General features: G+C 41.8%; 1 protein-coding gene across 3 annotated transcripts in view; it reads left to right on the top strand.

Moving 5' to 3' along the window:
- Positions 1–22,877, top strand: part of LOC115262555 (membrane-bound transcription factor site-2 protease-like) — a 37,505-nt gene extending 14,628 nt beyond the window's left edge. Inside the window, exons 3-4 of one of the 3 annotated variants that reach the window (XR_009998507.1) lie at positions 13,444–22,050; positions 22,133–22,877. Coding sequence is in view for 1 of the 3 variants with exons in the window: in XM_062855193.1 (XP_062711177.1) it covers positions 13,444–14,195 (752 nt within the window). In the remaining 2 variants the exon portion in view is untranslated. Of the gene's footprint in view, positions 1–13,443 lie in introns of all 3 variants that reach the window. The other 2 variants (XR_009998508.1, XM_062855193.1) reach the window with 2 other exon arrangements.
- Positions 22,878–26,439: the final 3,562 nt, after the last annotated feature.

Raw genomic sequence — 26,439 nt, 5'->3', positions numbered from 1 at the left:
GACTAACCGTTTCAAGTAGTTTCCGGAGACTAGCCGTAGCCCAGCATTTCTAATCTTGGTTTTACATACGGCGTGGAAGCCTCTTCCTTCGGCTAATCTTAACTCCTGAGAAGCCACTTGCACTAAGAAGTGATATTTTCTCTAAGAAAATGTATGCATAGAACATTTTCTTAGAGAAAATGCCTGCAAGAATTAAATATATCGGTTGGAATCCGCATATCATCTAATTGAAAAATAAAGAAATCTTACCCTAACTATCTCGATTTTGATGCCAGCATTCTGATGGATGTCTTGTTGCTGCCATACGACACTTCACAACACAGCGAAGCGAGACTATCTCTTCAAACTCAAAATATGGTTAAGAAACTAAGGAGAAATCCCTATCAAATGTGCCAGATCGAAAAGGCTTCCTGATGGCATGATCTGTCCATCTCCTTTCCATCTCCACTTCCGAAAAACACAAACTGCACGAAACAACTCGTCAAACAGTCTCGTGTATCCGTCAAGTTTCTCCGCGAGTATGCCACTTAGACGGAATGCAGCATTTTGGCACAACAACATTTCCGACGATTACCAGTGGAGCAATTTGGGGAAGCTGTTATTGCAGGCAGCGGAAGCCTCTACTACGATAGAGTTTGTTCATCTCCGGTCAATGCTGGTTGGCATACGGAACAATTCACCATACACTTATTGGGTCTGAGCACGGAACGGAAGTACAACTTAGTGCAAATCGTATATTCAAAAAGCGGAAATTTTTATCCTTGAAACCCCCTTATGATTTTTTTCGTACTTGAGCATTAAATTTCAACCGTGTAATTAGACGACTAGTCAAGTGGTATATATGTTTTGAATCGTCAGTTGGTCACAGTCAACTTTTTCTTAAGCGATAGTCTTGATTTTTTAAATATTGAATAAAAATGTATGGAATATTTTCACTAATGTTGATGGAAATCTCTTTTAAAAATAGAAGTAATCATTCATTAAATGCATTGCCTCTGGAGCAGTGAAGCCGACCTTCTGAAAGCTATGATTCCTGTAGCCAAACCTCCTTTTTCCGCAAGTAATTTTGATAAGTGATCCAGTATGAGGAGAAACGTTACTTTTCCTTACGGAATAATTTTGTGCGCGGATTTGCTAACTGTACACGACGAATCGGAACCGTCGTTCCCGAAATCGTAGTTCGATTGAAAAGCGAGACAGCAGTCAAGCTGATTGGTTTGACAAAGGAGCAACAACAACCAAATTGAATCTAAGTAATAAAAGAATAATTATTCCAGTTAAATTTACGCTAATGACTGTGTTCAGATTCAAATGGATTCCATAATCAAGAACACCTATAATGAAACATTTCATGTGTATTATGAAAGTGATAAAAAACGTTCATGTCCACAAAATCAGTGTGCATTGGGGACTTCGAAAGTGATTATTCTATTTGCAGTTCTCTGTAGGACAGTGAAGCAGAGAATTTTTGATTCTTTCCACTCATACCCCCAAAAGAAACCCCGTAAGAAGAAAGAGTGTTTTCCCGCTCATTAGCCTTCGTAGTCGCGACTTTCAAACAGTCTTCTCGGTTTCGGACCGCATTATTGGAGATTACCTGTTATTACTCTTTGCTTCAAAGCTATACCACTTTCAAAACGTCGACAACAACAACCACCAATGAAAACATCAACAAGGTAGACACAATGGAGTAACAATATTGTGTTGGTGAGAAGCGAAAATATTATTGGTTAAACCACCACCTATAATAAAGCAAATGGCCCCGTCTTCAGCAAGAGGCTACAGTGACTTAACCTTACTAGCACTAGACAACGAACAGCCGGGCGCGATGACGTCATTTTTTTTTAATCCAGCTTGCCTTATCAATGTTTAGGGAATTGATCCTGACTCCAAACAATCCCATTGACCAATCCAAATTCCTGTGTGGTAGTGGTTTGTGTTCAGATTTCCCGTGTTAATCTATCTGTAAGAACTTTGTAAACATCTTTTGTTCTCACGTATATGGATAGGCTTGCATTAGGTTTCGTGAGACATTTTTTGGACAACTCAATTAAAAATAGAAAGCGATACCATCTACGCGACAACTGACAACTAGACACTGAACCGATGGTCCACTGGAGATTTCCCGTTCGTCGACAATGAGCCATTTTACGAGACGTTTCGGATCAGCTGATCGCTCATTTCATGAATGAAAATTTGACAGGAGGTTGCGCCCAAGCCCGTGAGTGTTAATATCAATATCAACACTGTTGTCGTTTCGTAAAATAGACTATTCTCCGACATTAGCGGGAATTGAGCTCACATCGCACTGACGCTATAATGTCCACGTAGGTCACAAAACCAAAACTATTACATCATAGCTATTTTCCCTTTTGACTGGTTTTCATTAGTCCTCAATAAAAACAATAAAAATTTTGTGACGAGAACAATTTTAAACGAATGACCAATCCATTTTTTTTACCAGTGCTGATAGGTTGTAGTGTATTTTGTTTCTATTTATTAGCGCATTTGCCCTAAAGAAGGCTCCACCTATCCTTGAGGAAAGGAACAGCTGCGTTTTTTTGCTCCTTTCCAAGAATAACATGAAAAATCATACATTGCGGCGTTTCCTCAAGTGCGGCTATTCCTTTCCAAGAGGATTTGCCGCGTGGAGTTTCGTGTAAATGCGCTTTAGTATACATTAAAAACAACGACCGCCCTGTGTTTCATATTCAGCACACCAGCAAACCAGTCAATATGTAATGCATGCTCCCGTTGATGACGTCACGCAAAAATGCGTTGTACTCTATCTACAGTAGACGTTAGCTCGGTGCAAACGCTTTAATTGCAATGCTTTTTAACTGAAAGTCCGCTAAGTGTAACAAATTTGCAGTTATTGCACCGCTATCCGTCAAAATGAAATGTCAACAGCGATGCGATGTGTTTCGCATACACTTTTGCTGCAATGCGATGATTTTCAAATGCACATTGGCTACAATCTGCAGCAACTGACAGTTCTTTGACGTCTGTCAGTTGTTGCAGTTGTCGAATTTCATTCGGTAAGTGAAACGTAAACATGTTGCAGTTATCGAACGTCTGCTGTATTATTTTGTTTTCGTTCGCATATGCGTTTTCATATAAATTTGCCTAATGTTTTATTTTGAAAATCATACTGGAGTTTTGATAGAAAGCTTACCATGAATTTTCCTCTGCGAGAGAAAATATCGCCAGCAAATCTGGCGTTCGATTCGAATAGGTCGTAAGTTTGCTGTGATTCCAATGCAGATTCGACCTATTCAAAGCGAACGCCAGAAATAGAAAATAGAACAAAAATGAACCGAACGTTCACTTGTGACGTCATCTTGCAAATCCAAAAATTATTTTTTACATCTTTACGCACCTTTATCTTAGTACCTTGTTTTTGTATACCAGCTGGACTAAAATGGTGTATAAAAATTCAAAATTTTCCGTGTAAAATGCGTGATTTCAACCGCTAGGAGGCGCTTCGATCAGCGTTGAAAATTTGCCACTTTCTGATACTGAACATGTACTTCCTTTCTTTGCTATCATCCTAATTTGGTAAATTAAATTTAAACTATTATCATTACCCGCATAATCGAAAACACTTTACCATGTAGTTGTAACTGTAAACATGATTTAAGCCATATTGTGATTATTTGTGTTATAGTTCACTTATTATTTCACTTTGTATTTTCCTCGACATTCAAATACATCTAATATTGACGCAACATCACCACTTGTAGGAAATATGTAACAGATTGTCGTTTAATTGTTGCTCATTGTTCACATTTCTGAAACTCAACTGCATGAAATTTAAAAAAAGTAAGCTTACTATCTGGCAAGGTTTAACACTACGTCAAATGTTTTACATATTATTTTTTGCTCTACATCTCAGCAGTGGGACTGCTACGCTCTCACAAACACATTGAAACAATATATTGTTTGACTTTCACTGGACCACACCTGATATGGCTGAACATCAACTGTGTGCGTGCCAATTTATTTTGCAAAAATGCACGCCTTCAATGCGAGATTTCTTTGTTTGCAATAAAGCAGAAAAAGTTGAAAAATAGAAGCATCAAACCAATTTCCTTAAATTTGAGCATTATAGTTCCCCTGTACCGATGTGAGCATTAATTGGCATGAATGGAGACGTTTATGCAGGTAAGAGTTTTGGTTAAATAAATTGGGTTTTTAAATTAAGAAAAATGTTTCGATTTTTTGATTTTATGCGAAAGAGCACCTTTTTCTGAGCCACTAGGATTTTTTTTCAGATTTTTAGAACTTTGTTTTGGTACCTAAAAACAATTTCAAAGATATTTTTTGAAATCACCTTTTGACAGCTGGGTAACTGTTTGACAGTTCCACCCAGTACAAAATGCGACGAGGGGTGATTCAACAAATCGCTCCCATACAAACTTCAAATTGATTTTTAAATAGGTTCCCGGGCACCAAAATTCATGAAAATTTGGATTTCGGCTCAGTTTTGCATGCAGATTCAGAATATGGAATTATCTCAACACCGCTAAAGAAGCCAATTGTAAGTTAACAGCTGGTAAACAAAATATTGCTTGATTTTCAGCGCGTTACCCTGCCGACTCGGAGCAGAAGAGTGAAACCGGGTGTTCCGAGGAAAAACACATTCGATTGTGTCTTCTCACTGCGGACGGAGCGTTTTTGGCACGTGGCGAATTTTTGTTTTGCGTTTTTGAGAGACTTTTTACGGAAAAAGCGCGTTTGATCGTGTTTACGATCGGATCAATATTCAGTAGTGACCCATATCAGTGATTTGTTCTGAAATTCAAGTGATTAGAAAGAAAGAAGGACCTTTTTCATCGGAGTTCAGCGAAGGAGCCAAGATGGCGCCGGACCCACCGGGCATCGCCTCGGGAGGGAAACCCGACTCGAAAGCAACCAATACTAACAAAGTGTACCAGACATACGAATACAACCAAAATGACGCCTCGCCTTTCCGTGTGATCGTGCAGTTGCTTGATGACGATGAGGGCCGTCTCCGCATCAACAAGTTATCTCTCGGGAAAGTGCTATCGAAAATCGACGAGTACAAGCAGAACATCACGAACATGCGAGCATTGGGAAGAAACAAGGTGCTTGTCTTTCTGAGGAGCTGTCTGACTGCCAACAAAATGCAAGCTGACAAGATGCTGCGCAATAACAATTACAAGGCCTACATCCCACGTAGTTTCGTGTCAGTGTCTGGAGTCGTCGCCGGCGTTCCGACGGACATGACCATTGAAGAAATCCAGGAAAACATTTCGAGTTGCTATCCAATCTTGGCAATCAATCGGCTGCATCGCTATGAATCGGGTAAGAAGATCGAGGCACACAGGATCAGCGTCACATTCCGTGCGAGTACCCTTCCGCCAGAGGTGCGGCTCTTTTGCTGCATCAATACGGTTCGGCCGTTCATCACGAAGCCGGTGTTGTGCCTGAACTGCCTCAGGTACAATCACGCAACCGACAACTGCAGATCGCGCAAAAGATGCCCGAACTGCACGCAACAACATGAAGGACTGGAATTCGGAGACTGTCCCAACAAGGCGAAATGTCTTTACTGCAAGGACAACTCAAATCACCGAACGTCGGACGAGGAGTGTGCAGAGAAAAAACGGCAAAGGAACATCAGGACGATCATGGCCAAGTCCACGCTAACGTTCATGGAAGCAAAGGAGCAATTCCCAATTCTCACCGAGAACCGATATGAACTGCTGGAAAACGCCGAGTGTTTCCCACCGCTACCCAACACATTCGCAGAGATGTCGGCTGGTCAGTACAAGACGAAAAATGTTCAGCAGTATCGCCCCCAGAAGCCGAAGCGTACGAATACGGAGGTAAACATCGCGGATCAGGTGCAAGTGTACGCGGAGAAGAAGAAGAAGAAAGTGGATGGAGACAAAGAGAAGGAGCAGAATGGTGTAGCACTGTTCAACACGTTTAAAGTGACGGATTTCGAGCGTTGGGCTCAACGTATGGAAGAGCAACGTAAGGTGCAACTGCAGCAGCAACTTGGTGGCGACCAAGCTCCCACCTTGGGTTCGACGGAGCCGGTGGACGAAGATATGTTCATGTCGAGCAGCGGAAGGAAACATGCTTCGCAGCATCGAAGGGATCGCAGTCGTAGTCCGGATCTAATTCGCAAATGAAATAGCAATCGTAAGTAAATGCCAACAGAAGAGATAAAGATTTTCCAGCTTAACATTCAAAGTTTTGAGAAAAATAAAGAAGAATTAACCAGAGCATTGATCATTGAGAATTATAATGTAGTCCTTTTATCAGAAACTTGGAGTAAGATAGAATTAGAGAGTAGCAAATATAGTGTGCCAGGGTTTTTCACTTTCCTCGACTCGAGAGACGACGGTTATGGAGGCGCTGGCATCCTAATCAACAAAAAATTAAAATCTAGAGGGATAACGTTACCGAACTTACCAAAAATTCAAGCCGTCGCACGATTGATAGTAGCCCACGATATTGTTGTGATGTCGGTCTATGCAGCACCCAATATTTCCCATTTTGCCCTGAAACAAGGAGTGGAATCCCTACTGCAAGCTGTACGAGGTTACCGAAAGGTTCTTGTGGGAGGTGACTTCAATGCGCACCATTCCGCATGGGACCCTCGGCACCAAGATAACAAAGGAGCAGCTCTATTCGACCTTATAAACGACGAAGCCTACATTCTTTTGAACGAGGGGCAGATGACGTTCGTACCGGTTGAACTCAACAAGTCGCCTTCTGCAATCGACCTTGTTCTGGTATCTCCAGGGCTGTTTGACGATGCTAGAATGAAGGTTCTAAATTATGGAATAGGTAGTCGACATCTTGCTATTGAAACCGTTGTACAGCTGGCCCAGCGACGACCGAACGGATATTTCATCAATAAAACCAAGATTTCAGAGGAATTCAGCAAAATCAGTGTGTATGAAGTTGTTAGCTATTCCGATCTACAGGGGCAATCGAAAATCATCAGCAAAAAAGCCAAACAGCCGGACAAGCACGTGCCTAAATTTTGGTGGAGCGACGAGGTGGAACTAGCATGGAACGAGAAGAATGAAGCAAGAACTCGATTCAACCGCAGTGGAGATTTGGAATCACTACTGGATCTGAGGAAAAAGGAAACGATTTTCAAAAGGAAAAAACAGGAATCTTCACGGAAACGGTTTGAGGAATTCGTTGCCAGCTTCGATCCTCGGACTCCAGCAAAGACCATCTGGAATCAATTAGGCAAACTCACCGGAAAGAAGAAGAAAAGGGAGAATGTACTAGTACACGATGATTTGCAAATGGCGCAGCAGTTTTTGAACAAATACTTCCCGTTTGAAACTAACATTGCTCCCATACCTTCTTATCTTCCTAACTATGACATTTTAACAAGCAGCTTTTGGATCCGATTTTTGTCGAAAAAGTCTTCTCATTCAGCCCCAGGTCCAGACGGGATCGCATATAGTTCCTTGAAACTATTAAACGCTGAAGTGAGAGACTCCATTATCATGGACATGAACCATATCTGGAGATCAGGCGTTGTCCCGGAAAATCTCAAATCCATCAAGGTTGTCGCAATTCCCAAACCGGGGAAGGACCCCGAATCAATAGAAGGAGTTAGGCCTCTGTCTATGCTAAACTGTGGGATGAAGATTTTGAATGCCGCCGTGCTAGAAAAACTGCAACAACACATCGAAATAAGAAACATTCTTCCGAGGTTATCTTTTGGGTTCAGGAAGGGAATGTCAACAGTTGGCTGCTTGGAATACGTCACGAACAAATTATTCCTAGCTAAACGGGAGAAGAACCTTGCAGCGATAATCTTCATCGATCTCTCCAATGCGTTCAACGCAATCAAACTGGATAAGTTAGAGAAATGCATGTTATCGTTTGGACTTCCACCAGAATTTCCTAGTTGGGTGCTAGTTTTTCTGGCAGACAGGAAAATACAGTTGCAGGTCGGAGCTGATACGCTAACACGACATGTTAGCCAAGGCCTTCCACAAGGAGACATACTGTCACCGACGCTCTTTAATATTTATACTGCCAATCTCCATAGTATCCGGGTAGAAGGTGTCGAACTCGTTCAGTATGCGGACGACTTCGCCGTGATGATTGAGGGACGAGACCTAGAAGAAATCAACGAACGAGGTAACCAGTTCATGGAACGTTTTGTGGAGGCAGCAGATGAGCTGAATTTCACCATCAACGCGCAGAAGACTAAGGCTATATTGTTCTTGAACTCTCCGAAGGTTCTGAATATCCATATTGGCACGGATGTGATAGAAACAGTCAACTTCCATAAATACTTGGGTCTATTGATAGATAGATCGCTAAGGTTCGGCGCCCACTTAAGGGACCTCTCCAAGCAGGCGGCCGATCGCCTAAATATGCTCAAGGTCATTAGCGGTACCAAGTATGGCAGTCACCCAGCGACACTTGGTATGGCCTACAATGCTTTCTTTCGGGGCTTCATCGAATATGGTTCTAGTATATACAGCTCTGCGTGCAAAACTAATTTGGAGCGAATTGATGTTATCAATAACGCCTGCCTACGAAGAATCACAGGTTGCACCAAAACAACACCTAGAAACACTTTACAGGCCATAGCTGCACAGCCTCCGCTTCAATTCAGGCGGCTGAAGGTAGTTGGGAAGCAGGTGGTCAAGCACTATTACCGGAAAACTCCTGTATGGAAGCAGATCAACAACTGCGACGTGTTGGACGAATCGAAGAGGTACACCTACATCGAGCAAATAGCAGCACAACATGCAGAAATATTCCAGGACATGACATGTGCAGTTTCAGCGACTCCGTTATCAGGATCAGTGGACATCTCAACAACACTGAATGAGGAACTGTGGCCCAAAAAACAGACCAACATCAGGGTGCTGAGGCAGCTTACACTGTCTCTGATCCACGGAAAATATCGAAATCGTCCTATTATTTATACAGATGCGTCAAGCAATGGTATGGAATGCGGAATTGGGGTTTTCCATGAGCCAGCATGAGCCAAGCAACACCAGACTCAGCTTGAAACTGTCTAACTTCGTCTGTATCATGTCGGCGGAGATCCAAGCAATCTTCATAGCGCTACAGTACATCAATCGTAATGGTATATCCAACGGAGTCATAATGACGGATTCCAGGGTTGGCTGCGAGTTCATTCTGGATCAAATGGACAAAAAAGTGCGAGATTACCTGATCAACCAAATCTTGGTCCTGGCGGCCGCAACGATGACGTCTATCCAATGGATACCAGGACACACGGGAGTGCGAGGTAATGAAATGGCGGATCAACTGGCCAAACAGGCCCTGGAAGGAGACATCATCTGCATCAACAAAATACTGCTTCATGACGCGGTTTGGTACTTCCAACGTCGCAGCGAGGAGGATGCTCAGCAATGGTATCTGGACTACTCGTCAGAGCTTGGAAAGGGCCGCAAGTACTTTCAGATACAGAACACTATCCCTCATAGACCCTGGCACTTTAAGTTAGATCTAAATAACAAGGAAGTACGCACTCTCAATAGGCTACTCTCTGGTCACGATTTTTCACGCTACTGGTTATTTAAAATGAAACTGGCAGACGATTGTATTTGCGAAAGCTGCGATCAAAGAAAGGAAGTACATGTTCAGTATCAGAAAGTGGCAAATTTTCAACGCTGATCGAAGCGCCTCCTAGCGGTTGAAATCACGCATTTTACACGGAAAATTTTGAATTTTTATACACCATTTTAGTCCAGCTGGTATACAAAAACAAGGTACTAAAATAAAGGTGCGTAAAGATGTAAAAAATAATTTTTGGATTTGCAAGATGACGTCACAAGTGAACGTTCGGTTCATTTTTGTTCTATTTTCTATTTCTGGCGTTCGCTTTGAATAGGTCGAATCTGCATTGGAATCACAGCAAACTTACGACCTATTCGAATCGAACGCCAGATTTGCTGGCGATATTTTCTCTCGCAGAGGAAAATTCATGGTAAGCTTTCTATCAAAACTCCAGTATGATTTTCAAAATAAAACATTAGGCAAATTTATATGAAAACGCATATGCGAACGAAAACAAAATAATACAGCAGACGTTCGATAACTGCAACATGTTTACGTTTCACTTACCGAATGAAATTCGACAACTGCAACAACTGACAGACGTCAAAGAACTGTCAGTTGCTGCAGATTGTAGCCAATGTGCATTTGAAAATCATCGCATTGCAGCAAAAGTGTATGCGAAACACATCGCATCGCTGTTGACATTTCATTTTGACGGATAGCGGTGCAATAACTGCAAATTTGTTACACTTAGCGGACTTTCAGTTAAAAAGCATTGCAATTAAAGCGTTTGCACCGAGCTAACGTCTACTGTAGATAGAGTACAACGCATTTTTGCGTGACGTCATCAACGGGAGCATGCATTACATATTGACTGGTTTGCTGGTGTGCTGAATATGAAACACAGGGCGGTCGTTGTTTTTAATGTATACTAAAGCGCATTTACACGAAACTCCACGCGGCAAATCCTCTTGGAAAGGAATAGCCGCACTTGAGGAAACGCCGCAATGTATGATTTTTCATGTTATTCTTGGAAAGGAGCAAAAAAACGCAGCTGTTCCTTTCCTCAAGGATAGGTGGAGCCTTCTTTAGGGCAAATGCGCTAATAAATAGAAACAAAATACACTACAACCTATCAGCACTGGTAAAAAAAATGGATTGGTCATTCGTTTAAAATTGTTCTCGTCACAAAATTTTTATTGTTTTTATTGAGGACTAATGAAAACCAGTCAAAATGGAAAATAGCTATGATGTAATAGTTTTGGTTTTGTGACCTACGTGGACATTATAGCGTCAGTGCGATGTGAGCTCAATTCCCGCTAATGTCGGAGAATAGTCTATTTTACGAAACGACAACAGTGTTGATATTGATATTAACACTCACGGGCTTGGGCGCAACCTCCTGTCAAATTTTCATTCATGAAATGAGCGATCAGCTGATCCGAAACGTCTCGTAAAATGGCTCATTGTCGACGAACGGGAAATCTCCAGTGGACCATCGGTTCAGTGTCTAGTTGTCAGTTGTCGCGTAGATGGTATCGCTTTCTATTTTTAATTGAGTTGTCCAAAAAATGTCTCACGAAACCTAATGCAAGCCTATCCATATACGTGAGAACAAAAGATGTTTACAAAGTTCTTACAGATAGATTAACACGGGAAATCTGAACACAAACCACTACCACACAGGAATTTGGATTGGTCAATGGGATTGTTTGGAGTCAGGATCAATTCCCTAAACATTGATAAGGCAAGCTGGATTAAAAAAAAATGACGTCATCGCGCCCGGCTGTTCGTTGTCTAGTGCTAGTAAGGTTAAGTCACTGTAGCCTCTTGCTGAAGACGGGGCCATTTGCTTTATTATAGGTGGTGGTTTAACCAATAATATTTTCGCTTCTCACCAACACAATATTGTTACTCCATTGTGTCTACCTTGTTGATGTTTTCATTGGTGGTTGTTGTTGTCGACGTTTTGAAAGTGGTATAGCTTTGAAGCAAAGAGTAATAACAGGTAATCTCCAATAATGCGGTCCGAAACCGAGAAGACTGTTTGAAAGTCGCGACTACGAAGGCTAATGAGCGGGAAAACACTCTTTCTTCTTACGGGGTTTCTTTTGGGGGTATGAGTGGAAAGAATCAAAAATTCTCTGCTTCACTGTCCTACAGAGAACTGCAAATAGAATAATCACTTTCGAAGTCCCCAATGCACACTGATTTTGTGGACATGAACGTTTTTTATCACTTTCATAATACACATGAAATGTTTCATTATAGGTGTTCTTGATTATGGAATCCATTTGAATCTGAACACAGTCATTAGCGTAAATTTAACTGGAATAATTATTCTTTTATTACTTAGATTCAATTTGGTTGTTGTTGCTCCTTTGTCAAACCAATCAGCTTGACTGCTGTCTCGCTTTTCAATCGAACTACGATTTCGGGAACGACGGTTCCGATTCGTCGTGTACAGTTAGCAAATCCGCGCACAAAATTATTCCGTAAGGAAAAGTAACGTTTCTCCTCATACTGGATCACTTATCAAAATTACTTGCGGAAAAAGGAGGTTTGGCTACAGGAATCATAGCTTTCAGAAGGTCGGCTTCACTGCTCCAGAGGCAATGCATTTAATGAATGATTACTTCTATTTTTAAAAGAGATTTCCATCAACATTAGTGAAAATATTCCATACATTTTTATTCAATATTTAAAAAATCAAGACTATCGCTTAAGAAAAAGTTGACTGTGACCAACTGACGATTCAAAACATATATACCACTTGACTAGTCGTCTAATTACACGGTTGAAATTTAATGCTCAAGTACGAAAAAAATCATAAGGGGGTTTCAAGGATAAAAATTTCCGCTTTTTGAATATACGATTTGCACTAAGTTGTACTTCCGTTCCGTGATGATAGGGAGTAATAAGACACAAAATACCTAGATTAAGGCTTTTTACGGCATCATCAGCATCGGTAGCCATGTTGGATATGAGCCTCAAAATTTCAAAGTGATAATTCTCTGCCACCAAAGCGAATATTCGTATGAAAAAGTATCATTCTATATATGCTCACTCGCAGTGATTGCGATGATACTTTTTCTGCTGCGTTTCTGTAGCATTGACAGTTTTTTATCACTTTAAAAATGGGAGGCAAACAATCATTGAAAGGCAAAAAGTCAATGATTCGTTAGAATCAGTGATGCAGTAAGACACCTTCAGAGGTGTTAACCCTCTACTTCCCATGATTGCTCTAGAGCACCATCGATTTTCGACGAACTCAAGACAAACGGAATTAGATGAATATGATGCAATACTTTTCAGAATATAATCTTAATCTCATTAGGTAAACCCAACTACCAACTACTTGTTTCAATAGTGAACTATTGATAAACAATCAAAATATTATTGATTTACAACTAAAAACATTTTTGTTGATTTCGAAAAATTTGGCCAATTTGGAACAACTTTTGTTCTAGATCTTTTTTCGGAAACGCTTTCGTGGTATAGAAATAGTCGTTCAAAGTCGTGGGAAGGACCCTTCATCCAGCCAACGTACATTTTTCACCATCGGAAAAGCACAAGAATGGTCATAACTTTTTTGATTTTCCATAGATATTGATGAAAATTTTCACAACTTCCCGAAAATTCTTCTAGTTTAGTATTCTGGGGACATGGGTGCCTGGTCCACATGGTTCCGGAGTTATTCCGGGCTGTCTTGGGGTACCAAAATAGGCCACATGCTTTGCACAAGAATGATTAAAAATAAGTTTAAAAACATAGAAAATAAAAAATGCTATCGATCAGTGCAAACATATCCCATTACATTTCTCATTTTTAGATAGATTGGGGTGAGTCATTTTATCTGTACTTTTTTGTGTGTGTTCGTTTCTACCTTTCCAGGAGACATCATTACCGCAATCAACAGTTGCGAAGTCCGCAACGAGGCATCCTGGTACGACTGCCTGCTGGAATCACTCCATTCCCAGCCATCGTACTGCATTTCCCCAGACTTTGTCCACCTGAATGACGAATCGGTCCCTATATCACACAAAAACGATGGCCTCATTGAGTGCTGCAGCGTGGACAACACGGCCTCCAACTGCTTCGAGTACATGGTCGATGTGAACGAAGAGGACGTGGCCCTTCCGCAGCACATGTGTCTCAACATCCGAAAGGTGGTTGAAAACTCTTTTGGGTACTGCCATCAGAAGCCCATCTGCTCCGAAGGCCATTGTTTTAAACCGATGATCAACAATTTCACGACCATTCTGCAAATCCGGAGGGACCGCAAACCGGACGTAATCTACATTGGCCATCCGGCGGACCTGACCCGAACGATCCGAATATCACAATTCGTTCCGAAGACGTCCATCTTTCGGCCCGGTTTCGCCGACGACATCCAACTGCTGCTCAAGTACGTGACGGTGTTTGCCCTCGGTCTCTCGGTCATCAATGTGATACCCTGCTTCGGCTTCGACGGGCAGCACATCGTCAGTGCGCTGCTGACGAACGGGCTGGTCGTTAGCCGGGTGCCACAGAAAAGCAAACGGGACGTGATTGCACTGTGCATCAACATCGTTGGGACGCTGTTTGTGTTTATTCTGCTGACCAAGGTCTTTTGGCAGATGCTGTTCAAGGCCTTGTGGCAGTAGGTGTAGGGTGGGTGGGGAGAGAATAGAGAGAGAGAGAATCTGAACTTTGTACAACTGACAGTGCACTGTGGTCCAGTGAGTAGATTTACGGGGAAAAGTGTTTGAGCTTGAACATTATGTTTTATGTTCTTTTAAAATCTTTTCTTTCAATTGTTATCTATTCCCAGTAATTAAGCGAAACAAAAATTAACTATTGGTCTGTCTCAAGAGCAAACTTAAGTGTCTCTGCTGCTAAATCCAAATCCGAGCTCAGATTTGCTCCAGCACGTAACCATTTTGAGCTATACTTCAATTTATAGGGCAAAATATGCGATTTTGGGCTTTTTTGATTGCAAGCATGGAAATTTCTTTTAAGCAATCAAAGGGTAAATTGGTAACATGTAAATTAACGACTCATGCAAAATATTTAGTTTTATCAAATCAAATTTGATAGATTAAGCATTTGCGGGACTTCATCTGGACAGACCGAAAAAAGACCGATTCGCAGCCGCAATACGTCTTTTCACCACGCGGATAACATCATTATCGCACGTCACTAGAGTACCAAGATAAACCAATTCACCCACAACTTCAAACTTTTCTCCACTCCTCTTCCACGGCCCGACGGTCGATTCCGATGATGTCGATATCGTCCGCGAAGCCCAGGAGCATATGCGACTTCGTAACAATGGTCCCGCTCTTGTGCACACCAGCTCTCCTTATCGCTCCTTCCAGTGCTATGTTGAACAGTAAGTTCGAAAGAGCATTGTGAATGCCGGGCAACTCACTGGAACAATCCGTTCCCAGCCATCTTAGCAAACTGCAGTAGAATCACTTGGCATAATTCGGAACCTCACTGTGATGGCGACTTGCTCCGCCAACAGTCCACTCGTCAATGAGGCAGCATCACACTGACGACGACCCCGTCATGGTGCTGGCTGTCACTGATGCTTGCTAGGGGAAATACACGCATGGGGAATGCTACTCAGCTTTGTTCATACTCCACAAGCATCGCCCTGCTTCAGTCCGTCAAAGGTTACAAACGATGACGAAATTTCATCCGCAACCCATACACTTGATTTCGAGCCGTCAAGCGTCGCACAAATCAGTCTAATCAGCTTCGTCGGAAATTCATGTTCGATCATAATCTGCCAACTCGCTTCTCTTTATTGAATCATATACCGCCTTGAAAACAATAAACAGATGATGGGTCTGCAAGTTGTATTCCCGAAATTTATCGAGAACTTCCGCAGGGTGAACATCTGATCTGTCGTTGATCGGCCTTCACGAAATCCTACCTGATATTCGCCGACGAAGGACTCCTCAATCGGCCTCAGCCTGTGGAACAGAACTCCGGACAAAATTTTGTACGCTGAATTGAGGAGTGTTATTCCTCTGTAATTCGCGCACTCCAGTCGATGCCCTTTCTTGATAAGAGGGCAAATGAGACCATCCAACCAACTAGCAGGCAGTTCTTCCTCCTCCCTTATCTTCAATATAATACGGTGTAAGAGTTGATACAGCTGCTCACTACCGTGCTTGAGAAGCTCGGCCGGGAGTTCGTCCTTCCCAGCAGCCTTGTTGTTCTAGCTGTCTTGACCTCGTCTAGCGTTGGAGGTTCCACAGCTTGTCCGTAGTCGTCGATTCGAATTCTGTCCGTCTCTCTTCCACTCCCACCGTTCAACAATACCTCGAAGTGCTCTCTCCACCTGGCAGCCACCATTATCTTGTCTCTAAGCAAGTTTCCATTACGGTCGTTGCACATGACGGGAGAAGGCGCTGTTTTTCTCCGCACGCCATTGACAGTTTCGTTAAATCTCCGCATATCATTCTGTTCCATACTCTCTTGCGCCTGAGCAATCACATTTTCCTCGTGCTCTTTTTTCTTTTTACGGTGGATTCGTTTTTCGGCTACTCTTGCATCCCTATATCGCTCCCTGCTCTGCCGGGTCCCCGACACCAGCATCCGGCTTCTGGCAACATTCTTCTCGTCCGTTACCCTCTGGCACTCCTCGTCGAACCACCCGTTCCTAGGTCGGAGCAGTACCTATCACCTCCCGCGCTGCTGTACTCATCGCTCCGTGGATAGACTCCTACAGAGAGTTGAGATTATCGCTCTCGTTGATCTCACTTATTCACTCGTCCAGCTTCTGGTGATAGTCAGCTACCGTACCGTCTGCTGAAAACCGCTGGATGTTGAAACACATCGATCGCCGGTTCCTAGAGTCCGACACGGTTGATAACCGAGCTCGAATCTTACTAACTAGGGTATCGCGCCATTTGGGCGGTGGCTTCTACATTCGCCTGTTTTCCACTATAACTCAGTCAATTTTGAACCAATTGACTTGAAATGTTGTACACAGGTAGATACTATACATATCTCACCACATTCCAAAAGTTGTGCCAATTGGTTCAAAATTGACTGTAGTTGCCGGCTTAGAATAGCACTACGGACCCGTGCTGAGGGATGAATGGTTGAGGGGGTTTAAAATATGCTCGATCTTTAACGGAGCCCGTAGCGTGGGTAGATCGCCTTTTTGGGTTGCGTTGCGGTGAAAGATCTACCAAATCGAACCCTAGTCCTAACTGCTTCCAACTAGTGGAACAGCATATTTTAGTAATCAAAGGAAAACACTTTGGTCCTTATTACATTTATACCTTGTTGAAAGTGAAAGGTCTCGGTTTTAGGTGTGGCCGAGATGGATCTTGAAACTAGGAAACATGGGTTAGTATTCCTAATCTTTTATTCGGTGTACACTGGTTTGAAACAGAAAGGACTAGGGTTCCGATGCATGGTCAATATCGGTATCGTTTCTTGACGTTCTCGTTAAGGGATCCGATTTTGACTGAAAAAGGAGCGTGTTTAAAGCGGAACCTATCAATCAGAATCCTTCCTTGCGATTATGTTGAAAATGACTACTGAGCGGTTCCATATCATTTCAGCAACGAGTAATTTTCATATATCTTTATTTGGATGAAACCTTGCATACAAGTCTTTGGGGGAGAAAAACGCCGTTTTGCATACTTGGTTCGCCATTTTGAATCTAGCCTTACTTATGAGAAGGGCCTATGAAAAATGCACATGATATCTTCAAAAAATTGTATCTCGAAAACGGTTTGTCCGATCGGTTTGGTGTCTTCGGCGAAGTTTTAGACAATTGTTGGTGCTATATGGAGAAAATATGCACGGTAAAAAAATATGTTTGGTTTTTGTGATTTGAACTAAAATATAGATTTTCCCTCAAAAGTGACATGTCAATATTTTTTTTATTATCCTTATGTTATAGCTGACTGAAAATGCTACCTAGTGCACAGTGGGTTGTTCTGGAGAAAAATAGGTTACAATGAAAAAAAAATGTTTTAAAAAATTACGGTTTTCAAAAAAAGCTATTAAGTAAAGTCAAAAAAGTTTGTCGCCCTAATTTTATGAAAGTACATCAAATTTGCAAGAAAAAAGTACTTCGGTAACATTTTTCTAAGATGCACCGTTTAGAAGATATTACTAATTTAATATTGATTTTTTTGATAACTTAATAAGTTTTAGCCCTTTTCGGATGTACTCCGTGTTTCTCCAGTTTCAAAAGTATTTTTTTCGGAAAGATTGGAAAATTTTGAGTTAAAATGACACTGACAGCTTAAAGATTTGAGTGAAATTCTCTGCCTTAAAAGTATTTTGAAACAAGTTACAAAATCCCACTATCAAGAACAATGATTTCTTCCAGTGGTTTTTGGTGCCTTCTGCTGAAAACGTGCTAATAAGTATTAGATACAGGTAATCAGATACCAGTTAGCTGTACTACGTACAGTTGGTGATTGTAAACATGGTCTTTGTTGGAACTAGTCCACCATGGCCACGCTGGCCCAGGCTTGTAAACATTCGACACTTTTCACTGCCTTCGTTTCGTTGTCGCGGTCGGGTGTCAGCTTGCTTTATTTCATTCGAACGCGACTGCTACCTCTTACACGCAACACAAGCGGCAGAACAAAGATCAATAAACAAAAAAGTGGATCAAATCAACGTAGTCTGACACGATGACATTAGTATAATTCCAGCTTTTCGCAAGATTTCAGCCAATTTTGATTAAAATTGGTATAATATTAGTATAATATTAGTCACCTTCCATCAAACTAGACGGCTGCCGACTGATACCTCAATCAACAACCGCCGCACTCTTTATTCATTCCAGGTATATACAATTTACAATCTTCTTCAATAACAATATACCTACGCCAGCAAATCTACCTCGCTCCAACTCTCCAAACTCGTACCTGACGATACCTGAGCGTTCAACTCTACCTATCTTCCAGCAGTCTTTACCCAGCATTCTATGATTTATACCCGTGAGCTGTATAATAATGTCTGACTCGGTTCTGAATTCATCCAGTATCTACTAGGGAAAACCAAATGTACAGTACTGTAACAAAACCGAATACTTTATAACTTCTCAATGGTGATAAAGTAATACGACATGCACTATACAAAGGACACGGGGTATACCACAATAGATCAAAATATTGGTCGCAGTGGTTATGGCCCGAACAGAGAAAAAAAAAAAGTAGCGCGGTTCCCTACGAGATAGTGATCTGAGTCGATGTTGGGACCTCTAAAAGTTCTAACATCAATTACGTCCGAGAAATGTCGGCCATCTACCAGCACATGGTCGATTTGATTGCAAATATCGCCGTTTGGGTATCTCCAGGTGTGGTTGCGGATATCCTTGCGTGCAAAGTAGGTGCTACTGATGGCCATCCCCCTGGCCGCAGCAATGTTGTCTAATCTCAGGCCGTTGTCATTAGTGACGGAGTGAAGGCTCTCCGTACCGATGATTGGACGGAAAAAGTCCTCTCTTCCGATCTGCGCTAGGGCGTCACCGATGACAATCTTAGCGTCGTGTTTTGGGCATTCTCCATAGGTCTTGTCAAGACATTCATAAAACGTATCCTTCACATCATCGGTTTTCTCGTTGGTCGGCGCATAGACATTGATCAGGCTGTAGTTAAAGAATAAGCCCCGGATTCTCAATACGCAGATCCGTTCGTTGATCGGCTTCCACCTCATAACTCGCTTCATCTGTTTCCCGATCACTATGAATCCGACCCCATGTTCTGCCTTATCGCTGCCGCTGTGGTAAATGTTATATTTGAACGATGTGTTGGCGACGGGATCCACCGCCCTGAATTCACGTTCACCAGTTTTGGGCCAACGAAGTGCGTGTAAGTGTATTGCAGCCACGCACACACGAACTTTCTGCAATTCACGAGCCAAAAGGCTCACTCGTCCAGGTTCATTTAAGGTCCTGACGTTCAAGGTACCGAGTTTCCAATCATAGTCCTTATTTCGTTGCCGGGTCGGTTTCCGAGAGTATCGTTCGCATATTCTATTTCTTTCTTCATTTTTCGTAGTGTTGAAAGGCTTCGACAGGCTACCTTACCGGGGTCGCGCTGCCTACATCGCGTTGGTGGGGTTACTACCTTAGGTATCGATGGCGCGATACAGCGTTTCATATTCAGCCGCTGGATGCCAGAACAGACGCTGTTTGAGCCGCACCTCCTTGGTGAACAGACGCTCGGGACGTACCTCCTCAATTTAGCTGAAGTCCTAATAAACACTTGACAAATATTTTCCGGCGAAGCTGGTTAGACTGATTCGTGCAACGCTTGACGGTTCGAAATCAAGTGTACGGATTGCGGATGAAATTTCGTCATCGTTCGTAACCTTAGACGGGCTGAAACAGGGCGATGCGTCTTCGAACTTACTGTTCAACATAACGCTGGAAGGAGTGATAAGGAGAGTTGGTGTGCAGAAACGGAACCATTGTCACGAGCTCGCTTCTGGGCTTCGCGGATGATATCGGCATCATCGGGATCGACCGTCGGGCCGTGGAAGAGACGTTCATACCTTTCAAAAGGGAAACTGCGAGGATTGGACTAACAATTAACACCACAAAGACCAAGTACATGATTGCTTGTGGTAGTGGTGACGAAGTGGTGAAAAGTTTGTTGTTGTGGACGAATTTGTTTATCTTGGTACTCTAGTAACGTGCGATAATGTTGTTACCCGCGAGGTTAAAAGATAGATTGCAGCTGCGAATCGGGCCTTTTTCGGTCTGCGAAACCAGATGAAGTCTCGTAGGCTGCAAACGAAGACAAAACTCGCGTTGTACGACTTTGATTCTTGCGGTCGCTTCATACGGCCATGAATCGTGGACGTTGAGAGAAGCTGCTCGGAGAGCCTTTGTAGTCTTCGGACGTAAAGTACTACCAACAATACTCGGCGGTAAACTGAAGGATAGCATCTGGCGGCGTCACATGAACCACGAATTGTACCAAGTATATAAAAAGATGGATATAGTGAAGCGAATAAAACACGGTGGGCTGGACACGTAGCTCGTATGCCGGAGGAACGACAAGCTAAAACCATGTTCAGCAGAGAACTAGGAAGAGACCGTCGGCTTCGTGGCAGGCTGCGCACACGTTGGCTTTTTGCGGTTGAGGACATAGGGCTAAACGTTCAGGGTGATTGGAAGCGATTGGCCCAGGACCGAGACCAGTGGAGGTGTATGCTTCATTCGGCGTTGCCTAACCGCTACGAGTTGTAGCCCATCAAATATAAACACTTGAAATAATTTCACGTTCGTTTAACGTCAATTGATTTTTTTCTGCTCCCCTGTTTGGGAAATTGAGCCACTGCGTCCAATAAGCTGAACTTTTGTGGCATGCCCCGTTTTGATAATCGCATCTAGCCAGCTAATTACCATGTGTCAAGCAATCAGCTTCTACCACGACGCGTCGTCTCCCAGTCAGGTGCAATGGAATTTATAAACTCCAAGACCTTCCCAGGTTCTGCAGACCAGATCTCGCTAAATTGCAAGCAATTTATGAATTTTTGCCTGCGCGTGTAAAAAGCACCACAACTGCAAAGCAGAAGTTCCGAGGTTTCACATTCCGTATTACAGAAACGACAGATATCACTCTGAATCTGGCCGCTATTTTTCAAGTGATACCTGCTCGGGCAGTGTCCAGTTACTAGGCCAGTGTATGTACATAGAGCTCAATTTATGGTGTTGAATTGAACGTCAATTGATGGTTTGTTGATATCTTTTACACGTTGCAATTATCTATTTATTAAGAGCCTATTTATTTAAAAATTTAAAAATTTTGCAGTTATCAAACGTCTACTGTAGTACATAATATGTAACATGTAGCTTAGGCTATCAATTCGCGAAAGCATTTCTTACAAGATACATATTGCTGGATCATCGACTAGAATCATGGGTCCTTATTTAATCCCTTATTTCGATCAGATAATAAATTTGAAATGAAATCGCTTCATCGATAATACGACTAGGATTGAATGAGTAGAGTTTTTCACGCAATCGAATAAGCATTTCATACGTAGGTACGTTCCGTTCAACATTGCAATTAGCGAAATTGTTAGCCGAATACGCGACTATATCATTCAGGTTCGCATCACCAGGTACGCTGGAGCAGATCAACTAAAATACGATGGAGAAGCACTACTATGGTCATTACCAAGATTTTGGAGGAGGCAGTATTGCCGGAGGAATGGATGGAAAGTATCGTGTATCCCATCTGCAAAAAGGGCGACAAGTTGGATTGCGGAAATTATCGAGCGATCACAAGAGAGTTCGTGGATCAATATCAGGCTGGATTTATGGGTGAACGTGCTACAACGGACCAGATGTTCAGAAATGCCACGAATACAACGTGCCCACGATGCGATGGATCGAGAGATGGGCAAATCTCGCAGAGGGTTACGGCAAGGTGGTGGTCTTTCGTGCTTGCAGTTTAACATTGGTTTAGAGGGTGTAATAAGGAGAGCGGAGATAAACACGAGTGGAACGATTTTCACGAAGTCCGTTGGTTTCGCTGATGATTTTGATAATATATTATATTATATATTATTATATTATATATTATTATATTATATATTATAGCTCGCAAATTTGATACGATGGCGGAAACGTACATCCGTCTGAAGAATGAAGCCAGGTGAATCGGATTAGTCATTATTGTCTCGAAGACAAAGTACATGATGGCAAAGTACTCCAGGGAGGAATCACTGCGGCCGCCATCCCGAATTTCTATCGACGGAGATGAAATCGAGGTGGTTGATGAATTTGTGTACTTGGACTCACGGACGGATAAAACCCTGGTAAATTGGAGTTCGCCAAAGATTCGGTTCGTACAATAAGGAGAGATATGTTTAACAGGTATAGGGTGATCTGACGTTCTATTATTGTTTACAGTTATCACGCATGCAATGTAGAACAAATGCATCTACAGGAACGGTTAGCCTTACATTTCGTATTCTGCGCTCATTACATATTTCTTCATAAATTTGCTTTCTGGACCACGGTGCAGTAGTGGTTTTACGATGACGTAGAATCGCACACCTCTAGGGCGTTAAAAAAAGATAAGAAATCATGTGTTGTAGTCAATAGCATTTAAGACGATTTGCGAGTAAGGAAAAGAAAGAAAAAAAAAGAATCATGAAACGAAGATGATAGCAATAGCCGTTATGAAAATAGTTTATAGCGATGACGTAGCCGTGTGTGTTTGTATATGTATGTCTGTGTATACTGAGCAACGATGTGCAACTTTGATTGTAGGCACTAACTGTACGACGGAGCATTGACATTGAAGTGTAGCTAAATACAATCACCCTTTTAAAATATCAAACGTGCGAGGCTTCATTTCACCCCCTCAGCTATGGAGACGCATGGTTGGGTTCATTCTCTGCTAAACAGTTTTTCCGAAAGTTCACTCTCCCGGGTAGGTAGGTACGGCTGTTGGGCTCTCTCCCTTTCTTCGCGACTCTGATGGTCGTCGCGCGCTCTCCGCACGTGATAACGAAGCAATCAAGCAGGAGCGCAATCAGCTGACTCGGGTTTTCCACTTGCCGAACAACCGCATGGCGTCCGACCGGTATGGTAGCCCGAAGGGCCGAAGTCCGCGTTTGCTGGATTCCTCCGCATTCCCACAGTTGGGAGGTGGATGAACCTTTGCAGTTTTCCACTGTTTTCTCCACATTGTTATCCCGGAGGCGGTGGAAAACTTGCTCTCTGGTTTTCCGGCATTCAAAAGAAAAAGAAAGGAGAGCGAGAGCAACTCTTCTCGGCTTCACATCGGGTTTTTGTTTACAGCAATTTTCGAGCCGCGCTCTCGTCATCGTTTTTCCGTTTTTCCCACCCGCCGCATAGCTACACGCACGTGGTTGCATGACCTTCCACACATCATCTTTCTGTAGTAGCGTCGTCGCATCCCGGTGGCGCGGCGGCCGGTGGCGGTGTGGGTTGTTTTCCCAACGAATGCGAAGGGGGGGGGGGGGAGTTGTCGGTGTGAGACGTTGGACGCATTTAGCCTGTTTTTGAATGTGGAGCAAAAATAGAAACATGCTGCGCTGTCCTAGGTTCTTCACTCACTACTGGCTCGGTAAGGTTGATGAGCGTTGTTGATAAAGAGCTGCCAACAAAAGAGACATCGGAACAGGGATTGACGGTTGCGTGTTACGGTTCGCACGATGGGAAAAGTAAAACGTTCATTACTCAGACATGAAGTGTTGGAATCAATATTGCTGATTGCATAGAATATTCCAATATCAAATTTTAATATTAATTTGTTATTGATAATAATCGGAAAGCAGAATTTGTTATTATATCAAAATCGTAACTAAGTTAATTATGATACTTATTATATAAAATTATTCACTTTGTCGCACAAACCCACCAATAACATGAGTTACAATACTGTAAATAATCGAAAAATACTACTTCCAGAAATTTCTCCGAGAGTTCTTCCACGAAATCATTCACAGATTTTCAAAGACTTCTCTAGAAATTCCTTCAGAATTACGAATAGAATCCCTTCAAGGATTTCTTCAGAATTCCCCGTGATTATTTGTCTCGAATTTCATCTTGAGATTTCTCTGAAAATTTCTTTGAGAATTTCACCAGCAGTTTTTTCCGAAGAATTCTCCTGGAGTTTTTCAAAAGAATTTGCCAAGAATTCTACTAATTGCTCAGAAGTATTACCTTGGAATTTCTAAGAAGATTGCGCCAGGAGTTCTTTTTAAGACTTCTCCAGGGTATCGAAAGGTTCCTCCAGAACTTCCAAATGTTTTCCCGAATATTATTTAAAGAATTTTCAGAGAATTCGGTCGGAAATTTCCTTCCTAACTGAATACAAAAGTGGAACAAAACAAAAGGACAGATCATTATTATCGAATTGTCGCTTTGATTTCAATACTAGTTACTGTTGTGCTATTGTTGATAAGTTGATCAATAGTACATCAATAACAAAACTTGTACTTCAACAAAACATGTTATTGAAATGTAATTGAGTGAATGTATATCAATAGCTTGATTATAACTAAATGAGATTGTCCAACAAAATTTGTTATGGAAAAGCTATGCCTTGATAATTAAATAATAACAAAACAAGATATAGAAACAGGTTATGTGATTTCGTAGTTATTAGTTTGATAATCTCCTCTGCTCGGGTGGCCTCACTTTAACTAGGATATATATATATATATTTTTTTTTTTTCACAGGAGTCGGATCACTTTGCGGTTTTTGACAAAGTTCTTTGGCAAATAGTCACCTACACGAATACCAAAGATTTGAATTATTTAACGCTTACAGTGCCACCTAGCGGCAAAAATACAAAGCTTAAGATTTCTGCATACATTTGGCCAAGTTTTTTCAGCAGAATTACTTGGCATGATACGAACGGAACCTCGCAATGCAGACGACTTGCTCCGCCATAGCTTCACTTTTCAATGAGGTAGCCACACACTGACTGTCTCGTCGTGATGCTTGCTGTCACCGATGCTTACTAGGGGAAGGAAACGCAATCATTATTCACACCCTACACTTCTGGGAGTCCAAAACAACTGATTCAGGAGGTAAAATATTTTTTTGTCTAGTGTAGGCAACCCTAATCTAGAACTTGTCGAACTTCGAACGTTATCTGTTGGTGTGATTCACAGCGTAACAGAAATTAACTTCTAGTCTGTCTCAAGAGCAAACTTATGTGTCTCTGACAGATTTTGGGCCGCTGAATCTGAATCCGGGCTCAGATTTGCTCCAACACGTCACAATTTTAAGCTATACCTCAATTTATTGGGCAAAATATGAGATTTTGGGCTTTTTTGACTGCAAGCCATTAAGCATGGAAATATTGTTTTTGAGCAATCAAAAGGTTAAATGGTCAATTAACATCTAAATTAACAACTCATGCAAAATATTTCGTTTGACCCAATCGATTTTGATAGTTTTAAACGATTTATGCGGGGTACGATATTCCCCATACAAGTCACCCTCCAAAAGTTGCATGCAAGTTTTCATACTAACATAAAATGCTTAAATCTATCAAATTTGATTAGGTAAAACGAAATATTTTGCATAAGTCTGTAATTTAGATGTTAATTGACCAATTAACCTTTTGATTGCTCAAAAAAATATTTCCATGCTTAATGGCTTGCAGTCAAAAAAGCCCGAAATTGCATATTTTGCCCTATAAATTGAGGTATAGCTCAAAATTGTGACGTGTTGGAGCAAATCTGAGCCCGGATTCGGATTCAGCGGCCCAAAAACCTTCAGAGACACATAAGTTTGCTCTTGAGACAAAAAAATGTTGCGCTGTGTTATAAGTAAGAAAACTCACCAGTAGGTGGTGCAGGGTTGTACAGTATGCGGCAGGAAAAAATGCGAAAGTGTTTTTCAACTTCAAACCTCATTTTCGTCCATTTGACATTAACCAATCTATGTTTCAACGTTCCATGATCTATAATAGGCTAGTTTTCTGAAAAGTTAATTAAAAAATTTCCCATTTTGGTCACTAACCTTTACAGGGCGGCGCCTAAAGATGAAGACAACCAGAATTTTCAAACCGCAGAAAATCGCACAGGTCGCTAAATTTCGCATCTGATAAAACAAAATTTTTGATTTTCTCTACAATATCATCAAATATATGTACTTATTTCATCTGGTATGTGAAACTACATGGCTCTGGATCAGTGTGGTCTGGTTGTTCATCGAATTTGAGCTAATTTTGTTACTGTTATAGTCATTTTGTTTAATGACTATTGGGCGCGCAGTTTATTGATATCCGCTTATTAGGCCTACATTATCACATGTTAAACATCAAATATGTTCATTTTTATTTTTCAGTGCTAGAATATAGACATTGACTGATACACTGTCATGAAAAAATAGTCATATATATCCCATATTTAGCGTG

This window comes from Aedes albopictus, chromosome 3, assembly GCF_035046485.1.
Source record: "Aedes albopictus strain Foshan chromosome 3, AalbF5, whole genome shotgun sequence".
Classification (NCBI taxonomy): domain Eukaryota; kingdom Metazoa; phylum Arthropoda; class Insecta; order Diptera; family Culicidae; genus Aedes; species Aedes albopictus.
This window is presented reverse-complemented; position numbering and strand designations above follow the sequence as displayed.